General features: G+C 45.4%; 1 protein-coding gene across 1 annotated transcript in view; it reads right to left on the bottom strand.

Moving 5' to 3' along the window:
- Window positions 1-7,969: 7,969 nt before the first annotated feature.
- LOC108796085 (hydroperoxide isomerase ALOXE3-like) overlaps window positions 7,970-11,416 on the bottom strand; it is a 29,133-nt gene continuing 25,686 nt past the window's right edge. The window contains exons 10-14 of the mRNA XM_018567475.1: window positions 10,268-10,437; window positions 10,041-10,162; window positions 9,595-9,695; window positions 8,339-8,509; window positions 7,970-8,149 (exon numbers count right to left, since the gene is read on the bottom strand). Of these exons, the coding sequence (XP_018422977.1) occupies window positions 7,970-8,149; window positions 8,339-8,509; window positions 9,595-9,695; window positions 10,041-10,162; window positions 10,268-10,437 (744 nt within the window). The remainder of the gene's footprint in view (window positions 8,150-8,338; window positions 8,510-9,594; window positions 9,696-10,040; window positions 10,163-10,267; window positions 10,438-11,416) is intronic.

Raw genomic sequence — 11,416 nt, 5'->3', positions numbered from 1 at the left:
GGGGCCGAGAGGAGAACCGCGGTTTGCGAAACTGCCGATACCTCTGCAAACTAGCCTCACGAGTGAAACTTCCGATTGCAGAGACAAGCTAACAGGTTTCCTCCAATCATGAGCCTTATGTAGCCAACGTCAGCTGATGCTGCTGAGAGCGTGTAGCCAGTGCCCAGATGCAACAGGGAGCCCATAAAAATGTCAGAAAACCCAAAAAATACCGGTACCATTAAGCGTCTGTCTTACTCTGCAAAATGTAAACTAGATGTAATCAGTTATGGAAAATATTGATTTCTGAATTTTGAGTAAGAAAAGTGGGGGGCGTCCTATACATGGGGGCGTCTTATAGACGGAAAAATACGGTAGTCTCCTATAATATTTAATCAAAACAAACTATGTTTGCACAGTTAATGGCATGCCCATCAAAAACCCAATCACATCATTTCAAGAAATCATGATCAAATAACCACAGATAAATTCAACATGATCTCTCTCCAATAGGCAGTATTGTTAAGCAAAATGTCTTTGATATCCCTTAAATGCGTTTTAAAAACATTTGTTTTAAATTGCGTTTGTTTTGTAACATTTGTATATTAGAAAATCATACGGGTATCATCCTCTGTTTTTAGCTCTAAGGCCTCGTTCAGACACAACGCAAGAGCAAAATTGTATATACGCGTACATGTGCGTATATATGCGTGCACTATATGCAATCCCAGAATGCATCATTCATAATAGAAATTTTAATGAACTGTACTTGCGAACGTGCATGCGCGTAAAATACGCAGAAATAAGGACGCATCTCGGTTCTATTCTGTTTTTACGCCACGCAAATATACTGCTCCATACGCAGCTATGTGAATGGAGCCATTTATTTGCATATGCTGCATGTGGTACAATATGCGCGGCAGTTTAAATGAGGCCCAGGCCCGTCTTTAATACTGATCGGATCCTGGATTTCTTGCCCCCCCCCCCCCCAGGAATTTCTCTCACCTCCCCAACACCCAGAAAAGAAAAAAAACAGCACACATAGATCATAGACTTCTCAAAAAAATGTCAAACCGATTGCAAGCTCAGCCGTTTATATTAGGGATGCACCGATCGGGCGCCGAAACATATCGGCCGTAAATGCCACTTTTGGCATAATGCCGAAAGTGCCATTTCCCCTACCAGGGCTATGTGGGGTCTCACCACATAGCTTCCACAACCCCAGCGTCAGGCCCTTCTTCAACCTTGGGCACCAGCTGCTTGGTACTCCTGTGATCAGAGGCGGCTCTAGAGTTGTCTCACCAGTCCTGGTAAACCCCACAGAGCCCTGGTGAGAACATACAAAGCCCTGGTTTAACCAGGGCTCTGGGGGGTCTCACCAGGGCTCTGAGGGGACTGGTTAGACCACACAAAGCCTGGTAAAACCCAACAGAGCCCTGGTTAAGCCAGGGCTCTGTAGGGTCTCGCCAGGGCTCTGTAGGGTCTAACCAGCTTGGTTAGACCCCACAAGGCCCTGGTGAGAGCCCAAAGAGCCCTGGTGAAATCCCAAAGAGCCCTTCAGAGCTCTATAGGGTCTCATCAGGACTTTGTAGGGTCCCAACAGGGCTCTGTGGGGTTTAACCAGGGCTGGTGAGACCCCACAGAGCCCTGGTGAGACCCCGCAGAGGCCTGGCTAAACCAGGGCTCTGTGGGGGCCTCACCAGGGTAGCAGGCCTGTGGGGGGTCTCACCAGGGCACTGTGGGGTCTAACCAGCCTTGTTAGACCCCACAGAGCCCTAGTGAGACCCCACAGGGCCCTGGTTAAACCAGCGCTCTCCACAGCGCTCTCCTCAGGGCTCTCCAGGCCGCCACTCACCAGTACTGTGCTGGCCGTGTCTCGGGGGCGGGAGCTGGCAGGAGCGTGCAGGACCAGCCGGTGCCGACATAGTCTCCATCTGCTGCTGAAGATAAACTCCAAACTCCCAGCCAGAGATCCTCGTGTGGTGGATGGGAGGGGTGAGGTCTCTTCTCATTGGCTGGTGGGCAGAGCTCCAGAAGACCGAGTGGATGGACCGTACAGACGATCGAGGAAACGTATGAGCGCTCAGCCCTGTCACTGTCAAACTGAGAGTCTCAGTTTGACAGCGGCAGGGCTGAGAGCTCACAACGTTACCTGACTGCGAGCGAGGTGATGTGCTGTTCCGACAGGGCAAACAAGGCGCCCCTATTATTCATAGGGGCGTCGGGCCCCTAGGAATAATAGGGGCCCGACGCTGAAGTGCTGTCCTCTGCAAAGGCTCCCCACCTCAGCGTCGAGCCCCTATTATTCAGCCTTGGGCACCAGCTGCTTGCTGCTACTGTGCTGGTGCAGAATCAGCACAGTAGCAGCAAGCAGGTGGTGCCAAAGGCTGAATAGGGGTCCGACGCTGGGGTGAGGGAAGCCTTTGCAGAGAACAGCTGCTGTCCTCTGCAAAGGCTTGCCCTACCCTCACCCCAGGGTCGGGCCCCTATTCAGTCTTGGACACAAGGCCAGCTGCTTGCTTTTACTGTGGTGATCTCTGCAGAAAGCCTCCCCCCCGCGTCGGCCATATAAGCTAAGCTGCTGTGCTGTCCCCCCCAGCCCCAGGTCAGACACCAAGCCTCAATTGCTGCTATCCCCCAGCCAGCCCCAGACTCATCTCACTCAGCAGCTGCTGCTGTTCCCTGTTCCCTTCCCCCCAGCTCAAGATCATTGCTGGCTTACCTTACCAGTGCAGTGACTTGACTACACACAGGCTCTGACGCTCAGCCTCCAGCTGTGAGAGCTCCGCGGCTGCCCCTGAGGAAAGAAAACCCTTCCTGCATGTGGGCAGGAAGGTACCAAAACATCACATTGGATGGGGGGTTTGGGACGTACCAACTGTTCCGTACGAGTCGTTTCCTGTGCTGATTCTACGGTACGACCGCGGCGGTACGGACACCTTGCCGATCCCTGCTCTACGCGGGCGGGGGAGGAGCTACACCTTTAGGATGCGATCGTGCAGATCGCATAGGACAACAATACGTTATGGCAGTGCCGTATGCGGCTGCCATAACGTATTATACTATGCGATCCGATCGGCAAGTTTCTGCGGGCAGCGGGCTCAAGGGGCAGCTGCTTTGGGCCCCACAGCCATGAATGGGCACGGGGCAAGCGCCCTCTTTGCCCCGCATTAAAGACGGCCCTGATGAGGCCTAATAGTTGAACAGGGTTTTTTTATTGCAGGCTGGCTGCTGAGTGTGCTGGAATATTTTTGCTTTTGTAGCATGTAAAGCCCTTAAATTTGCACATTGCTTTAAAGCTAGTTATAAATTGGTGAGTGCGTTTGCCATTTGTTTCACTTGTTGGATTGTGGGGACACACTGGGGGCTTCAGTTGCCATTGTTATGTGCTGGGCTTCTGGTGTGTCCCTGTGCCATTAAGGAGTAATGGGCTTCCTCCTGGCGACCCTGCACCCCATTCATCCTTTGCTATACAGTGAGGAAAATAATTATTTGATCCCCTGCAGATTTTGTAAGTTTGCCCACTTACAAAGAAAGGAAAGGTCTATAATTTTTATTATAGGTGTATTTTAAATGATAGAGACAGAATATCAACCAAAAATCCAGAAAAAACACATGATACAAATGTTCTAAACTGAGTTGCAGTTCAGTGAGTAACATAAGTATTTGATCCCCTACCAACCAACAATAATTCTGGCTCCTCCCACAGACTGGCTATCTGGTACACAGATTAGTCCTACCTTTTTAAGGAGGTGCTCCTGACAACTCGTTATGTATATAAAAGACACCTGTCCACAAAATCTTTCTTCCATTCAAACCTCACCACCATGTGCAAGACTAAAGAGCTGTCAAAAAGACGTTGGGGACAAGATTGTAGACCTACGCAAGGCTGGAATGGGCTTCAAGACTATCAGCAAGAAGCTTGGTGAGGAGGAAACAACTGTTGGCGCGATTATTGGGAAATGGAAGGCATACAAAATAGCCATCAATCGCCCTCGGTCTGGAACGCCATGCAAGATTTGGCCTCATGGGGTAAGGATGATCATGAGAAAAGTGAGGGATCGGCCCAAAACTACACAGGAGGAGCTTGTGATTGATCTTAAGGCAGTTGGGAGCATAGTCACCAAACAAACTATTCGTAACACAATACACCACCATTGATTGAGATCCTGTAGCACCCGTAAGGTCCCCCTCCTCAAGAAGGCACATGTACAGGCCCATCTGAAGTTTGCCAATGAACATCTAAATGATTCAGAGAAGGATTTGGAGAAAGTGCTGTGGTCAGATGAGACCAAAATTAAGCTCTTTGGCATCAACTTGACGACGTGTTTGGGGGAACAAAAATGCTGACTATGACCCTAAGAACACCATCCCTACAGTTAAGCATGGAGGTGGAAACATTATGCTTTGGGGCTGTTTCTCTACTAAAGGTACAGGCTGACTTTCCTGCATTGAGGGGCCAATGGGACGAGGCCATGTATGGTAAAATCTTGGACGAGAACCTCCTTACCTCAGCCAGAACACTGAAGATGGGTTGTGGATGGGTCTTTCAGCATGACAATGACCCAAAACATACCGCCAAGGCAACAAAGCAGTGGTTTAAGAAGAAGCACATTAAGGTCATGGAGTGGCCTAGCCAGTCTCCAGACCTTAATCCTATAGAAAATTTATGGAGGGAGCTGAAACTTCAAGAGACAGCCAAGAAACCTTAAGGATTTAGAGAAGATCTGTAAAGAAGAGTGGACCAAAATCCCTCCTGAGATGTGTGCAAACCTGGTAACCAACTACGAGAAATGTCTTACCTCTGTGCTTGCCAACAAGGGTTTCTCCACCAAGTGCTTAGTCATGTTTTGCTTGGGGATCAAATACTTTTTTTACTCACTGAACTGCAACTCGATCTGCAGTTTGTGGAGTGTTTCCCCTGAAAGAGTAGTTACCTTGCTGTTATGAGGACTCTTTCAATAACGACTCTTGCTTTTACTTAGAGGCTACTTTTGAGTCACTTACCAAGAACAAGATTGCATATATGGACATCAATACTTCTAGAACGAGAACAAGCATCCTTATCAGAAAAGGCAGACATCCGAGGGCCAGCAACTTTTTTTTTCATGCAGATTTGTATTACTGTTTGAGGCATGGGAATAAAATGAATAGCATTTCTCACAAAAATTGTGTCTCAGCTGGGCACATATTTGCATTGTAACTGGTGTCTGGCAGAGTTCTTTCCATACATGTGAGAAATATACACTATATTGCCAAAAGTATTGGGACGCCTGCCTTTACATGCACATGAACTTTAATGGCATCCCAGTCTTTGTCCGTAGGGTTCAATATTGAGTTGGCCCACCCTTTGCCGCTGGAACAGCAACTCTTCTGGGAAGGCGTCCAGAAGGTTTTGTCTATGGAAATGTTTGACCACTCTTCCAGAAGCGCATTTGTGAGCTCAGGTACTGATGTTGGAGGAGAAGGCCGGGCTCGCAGTCTACGCTCTAATTCATCCGAAAAGGTGTTCTATCAGGTTAAGGTCAGGACTCTGTGCAGGCCAGTCAAGTTCCTCCACCCCAAACTCGGTCATCCAAGTCTTTATGGACCTTGCTTTGTGCACTGGTGTGCAGTCATGTTGGAACAGGAAGGGGCCATCCCAAAACTGTTCCCACAAAGTTGGGAGCATTAAATTGTCCAAAATGTCTTGGTTTGCTGATGCCTTAAGAGTTCCCCTTACTGGAACTAAGGGACCAAGCCCAACCCCTGAAAAACAACCCCACACCATAATCCCCCCTCCAAGAAACTTTACACTAAGAAGCACATTAAGGTCATGGAGTGGCCTAGCCAGTCTCCAGACCTTAATCCTATAGAAAATTTATGGAGGGAGCTGAAACTTCAAGAGACAGCCAAGAAACCTTAAGGATTTAGAGAAGATCTGTAAAGAAGAGTGGACCAAAATCCCTCCTGAGATGTGTGCAAACCTGGTAACCAACTACGAGAAATGTCTTACCTCTGTGCTTGCCAACAAGGGTTTCTCCACCAAGTGCTTAGTCATGTTTTGCTTGGGGATCAAATACTTTTTTTACTCACTGAACTGCAACTCGATCTGCAGTTTGTGGAGTGTTTCCCCTGAAAGAGTAGTTACCTTGCTGTTATGAGGACTCTTTCAATAACGACTCTTGCTTTTACTTAGAGGCTACTTTTGAGTCACTTACCAAGAACAAGATTGCATATATGGACATCAATACTTCTAGAACGAGAACAAGCATCCTTATCAGAAAAGGCAGACATCCGAGGGCCAGCAACTTTTTTTTTCATGCAGATTTGTATTACTGTTTGAGGCATGGGAATAAAATGAATAGCATTTCTCACAAAAATTGTGTCTCAGCTGGGCACATATTTGCATTGTAACTGGTGTCTGGCAGAGTTCTTTCCATACATGTGAGAAATATACACTATATTGCCAAAAGTATTGGGACGCCTGCCTTTACATGCACATGAACTTTAATGGCATCCCAGTCTTTGTCCGTAGGGTTCAATATTGAGTTGGCCCACCCTTTGCCGCTGGAACAGCAACTCTTCTGGGAAGGCGTCCAGAAGGTTTTGTCTATGGAAATGTTTGACCACTCTTCCAGAAGCGCATTTGTGAGCTCAGGTACTGATGTTGGAGGAGAAGGCCGGGCTCGCAGTCTACGCTCTAATTCATCCGAAAAGGTGTTCTATCAGGTTAAGGTCAGGACTCTGTGCAGGCCAGTCAAGTTCCTCCACCCCAAACTCGGTCATCCAAGTCTTTATGGACCTTGCTTTGTGCACTGGTGTGCAGTCATGTTGGAACAGGAAGGGGCCATCCCAAAACTGTTCCCACAAAGTTGGGAGCATTAAATTGTCCAAAATGTCTTGGTTTGCTGATGCCTTAAGAGTTCCCCTTACTGGAACTAAGGGACCAAGCCCAACCCCTGAAAAACAACCCCACACCATAATCCCCCCTCCAAGAAACTTTACACTTGGCACAATGCAGTCAGGCAAGTACTGTTCTCCAGGCAACTGCCAAACCCAGACACATACATTGGTTTGCTAGACAGGAAAGCGTGATTCGTCACTCCAGAGAACACGTCTCCACTTCTCTAGAGTCCAGTGGCGGCGTGCTTTACACCACTGAATCTGTCGCTTTGCATTGCACTTGGTGATGTAAGACTTGGATGCAGCTGCTCGCCCATGGAGACCCATTCCATGAAGCTCCCTATGCACTGTTGTTGTGCAAATCAGAAGGCCACACTAGGTTTGGAGGTCTGTAGCTATTGACTCTGCAGACAGTTGGCGACTTCTGCACACTGTGCGCTTCAGCATGCGCTGACCCCGCTGTGTCATTTTACGTGGCCTATCACTTTGTGGCTGAGTTGCTGTTGTTCCCAGTTGTTTCCACTTTGTTATAATACCACTAACAGTTGACCGTGGAATATTTAGTAGCAGGGAAATTTAATGGAACACCTGAATCCAATGATTTGGAGGGGTGTCCCAATACTTTTGGCAATATAGTGTATGTTGTTGCAATGTGTATGAGCACTAATCATGAAAACAGCTACTGCGAACTTAGGTCCCATGAGTTGTAACTACCCTGTTTCTCTGCAGTATTTTACTAATGCAGTGGAATGCTCAACCCTATACAAATCTGAGTACAGTGATACGTTTTTGAAATCAAGCTTTTAGGTTATGGAAGAAACGGATCATTTTCATCTCAAATATTTTCTGAAGTTGCCTTATCAAAGCAGACACTGAAGATGGAAAATCTTTTAGTTTGCCAAGAAATAATTCCAGATACAACATTCAGAGAAATGTTTTATTACTCAAAGTAATCTCTTCCCATGTCCTCACAGCTACAACTTCTTACAGTTCTAACATTCTGTATTGACAGCATCTGCACTAAACCCACAGGTAAAGAGAATACAAACAAGGACAGAGTTAGCCAGTAGATTTATAATTATCAGATCCAACACTGGCAATGCTGTCAGATGGAGATGCTGTTTTCTATCACACTCGGGTCTAGGTATGGGTATGGCAGATGCATGGTTTTGTTTCTCTCCTGGATGAATTTGGAGATCTCAGCCAGTTTATCCTGGAATTCCTTAATGAACTGCTGTGGGGTCTCCTCTGTAAAACGTACATCAGGGTAATGTCCGAGAGGCCTCTGTAAAGATGGGGACCTTGCTGAGATTATCAACACAATATTGAATAATCCTTAGAACATTTGAAAACAATTTCATTAAATGTACTGCAAGCAAGAAGGTTCTGTGACATGAATTATACTGTAGGTTATACTGTTCATCTCAGAAGCACAAGGCATGTATATGGCCTCTAGTTGGTCCCTGGTACTCACCCTATCCAAGGGCTCATTGCTGAGTGCCCAAACAGATGCCATGCCAGTAGCAGTAGTATTCACATCAGGCAATACGTACAGAATAGCTTGCATTGTAGTGGCACCTTTAATGGAGGGTGGGGGGCTCTTCATGGAGGTGGGACCATTGGGCATCCAAGAATAGATGTCAAACTGCAGAGGAGAGGGACAAACGATCAAATTATGTTGATTCAAATGGAAAGATCCCTTTCCTTCAGACAGTCTGAAACAATGCCTGCCACATCATTCACAATGGGCTTTTTTAGCTTTGTTTTTCTAGGGCCACTTTGTCATCCATTTCACAGCTCTGTGTGGCAGCTGCAAAATTAGAGTTGTAAGAGCTACCTAAGGGATGGCTTTCTTTTCCTATACCCACCACCTGATGAGATCATGATAGTATAGGTATGTAATGTCAAAGCCCTGATAGTTTTGAGGTTGAAGTTAAATTTGATGCTAGAAGAAAGGAGTGTGCCTAGGTATTGACAGACACACACACACACACACACACATGCACACACTACTACTACCACCACTTTGGTCCACTTTGAGACTATCACAGTGAATGCAGTGTCATAATAGTTAAAGCATCCTTAACAACAAGTGATCATTATAAGTTACCTATGAAAAGGTACAGGGTAACAAAGACTGATCTGCTCATATTTAGGATGTGTGACCGCAAAAGATAATAATCAGTGGTTGAAATTGAAAAATGATCATCAAGGAACTTGAACAATTCAAGGTCTCTATCATGCAGCTGTGGCATGTTTTAAATAGAAAATATGTAGGTCTAAGATTGTTGAAAAAACTACATTGCACTTTGGAAAAAGACTTGTCAGCATTGAGCGCACAACTACATAAGTAAAGCTAAATAAAGTAACAAATTAGCATTTTCCTAAAGAGAAAATGCTATGAGCAGGCTTATGCAGAATGCACATATTGCTAGTATAAATACAACCCAAAGCACACAACAGCTGTCACAGAAAAGCCACAATACAACGCAGACTGGAGATCTCTTCATGATCCTTCACATATTGCTGAACCCACGACCTTAACAATGTGTTTGATGTTTGAAGACAAGCTGATGCAGATAGTTTTTATCTACAGTCCTTAACTCTTAATAGATATTTGATTTACTGCCATACCATGTTAAATTGCCAATGATGCAGGGAATTGCAGTCCTAGACTAGTGATTGAAGTGCTGGAACAGTAAAGGCAGTAACCAGTGCCATACCACTCACCTGACCACTGTTGACAGCTGCATGCTGAGCAGAACATGTAAAGATCACCATGGCCAGGTACCTGATCAAAGAGGCCTTGGAATTCAAGGAACATGGGATGTCTGTCATGAGAGAGACACATTATAGGTTCTATGATTCCCCACACCCATTAAGTTCTCAGCAACTATGCACTTTTGCAGGTAACCTCACATGTAAAATTGAAGTTGTCAGTCTCCCAGCATGGTTCATCTACCTATAAGTTTTCACAAAACTAACAAAAGACAAATGTAATGCAGAGTCCTTTGGGTAGTAGCCTTAGTCATCCGTTTAAGATACAACAATACAACAGTTTTCCATAAGACTGAAATACATAGGCAGTCTCACAACATTGTCCAGCCACAGAATCCTGTGTCTTTGAAAGCTATTACAGGAGAGGTCACCTACAGAATTCTAGAGTGAAATCATACCTGAAGACTTATGTTCAAGAAACCCTTCTTTGAAGATCTCATCCACCCAGGCCTGAAGTTCAGGGTCTTCACTGACCATTTCATCACTTGTATAATAGTAATTAACAATGCTTGACACAAAGCTAGAAAGGACAAAAGAATCCAAGATTGAAGAAAGCTTTTTGGAGACTTTAGTGGCCTTTAGAAATAAGACCAGTAATTAGCAGTAAAGTACACACGATCTCTACCTCTCCACAGCTGACCAGATCTTCATGCCATCTTCTCTGTACAGGTAATTAGGGATGGACTCCATTCCTCTGCCCTCAATGTTATCAGGAAGACAAAGGCTGCTATAGGTCACCCCTTTCATGGCTCTTTCCAAGAGTACTGGGACCCCTCCATTTCCCACCACCACAGCCTGAAGATGGAATGCACAGGTTAATGTGAGTAAAAGTATCACAAGAAAAATTCTGTGTGGCAATGTGGCTGGAAACAGATATCTTGTAGTCCTTCTAGAGGGAGACCTTCATCAACTACTGATTAGTGCAGAAAAATATTCTCCAATTCTTTTGATGTTGATCTTGTTTGTCTAGGATACTCTGGACAGTTGTAAGTCCAGAGCATCATGCACTTGCCTTGGACAGTATAAAAATGCAAATGAAGTCCTGAACTTATGACCTCAGTTCAGCACCACTGATTTAACACATATTAGGACATATACTAATTTCCTACCATAAATACTCACAAATCCAATACTTAGAAATACTTAATGCAGTGTGGTGTAAGTGACCTTTCATGTACTCAGTAAACTGACCTCACATCATGTGACCACTAGTGATGGGCTGAACACACCTGAGTTCAGTTCTAACTCGAACTTTAGAACATGGAAAAAGTTCTAAGTCGAACTTAGAACTCAATGTAAGTCTATAGGACCAGAACTCAGAAAATCAAATGTCCCCATTTTGAAGGCTTATATGCAAGTTATTATCCATAAAAAGGGTATGGGGATTCGGGTACTGCCCTAGGGGCATGTATCAATGCAAAAAACATTCAAAAAAAATACTGTTTTTAAAGGAGCAGTGATTTTAAAATTGCCTAAAGTGAAACTAAAAATGAAAAATTCCTTGAAATATCGTGCCTGGGGGGTCCCTTAAACTGCCTGTAAAGTGGCAGATCTGTGCAATGTATAGACCATGCTGCAGCAAAAATTACATTAATAAGGGGGAAAAAAGCATGTGGTTCCCCTTCCCAAACAATACCAGACCATTTAGGTCTGGTAGGAATGTTAGGAGGGACCCCATTTAAATAAAAACATGGGGTCCCCCTTAAATTCCTAACCAGACCCTTGATCCGAGCACAGGTCTGGCAGGACAGGAAAGGGGGGGGGGGGGGCGGCG

The sequence above is a fragment of the Nanorana parkeri genome, unplaced genomic scaffold (assembly GCF_000935625.1).
Source record: "Nanorana parkeri isolate BGI_ZX_2015 unplaced genomic scaffold, ASM93562v1 scaffold1054, whole genome shotgun sequence".
Classification (NCBI taxonomy): domain Eukaryota; kingdom Metazoa; phylum Chordata; class Amphibia; order Anura; family Dicroglossidae; genus Nanorana; species Nanorana parkeri.
The sequence above is the reverse complement of the archived record's forward strand: the minus strand, read 5'-3'. Positions and strand labels throughout refer to the sequence as shown.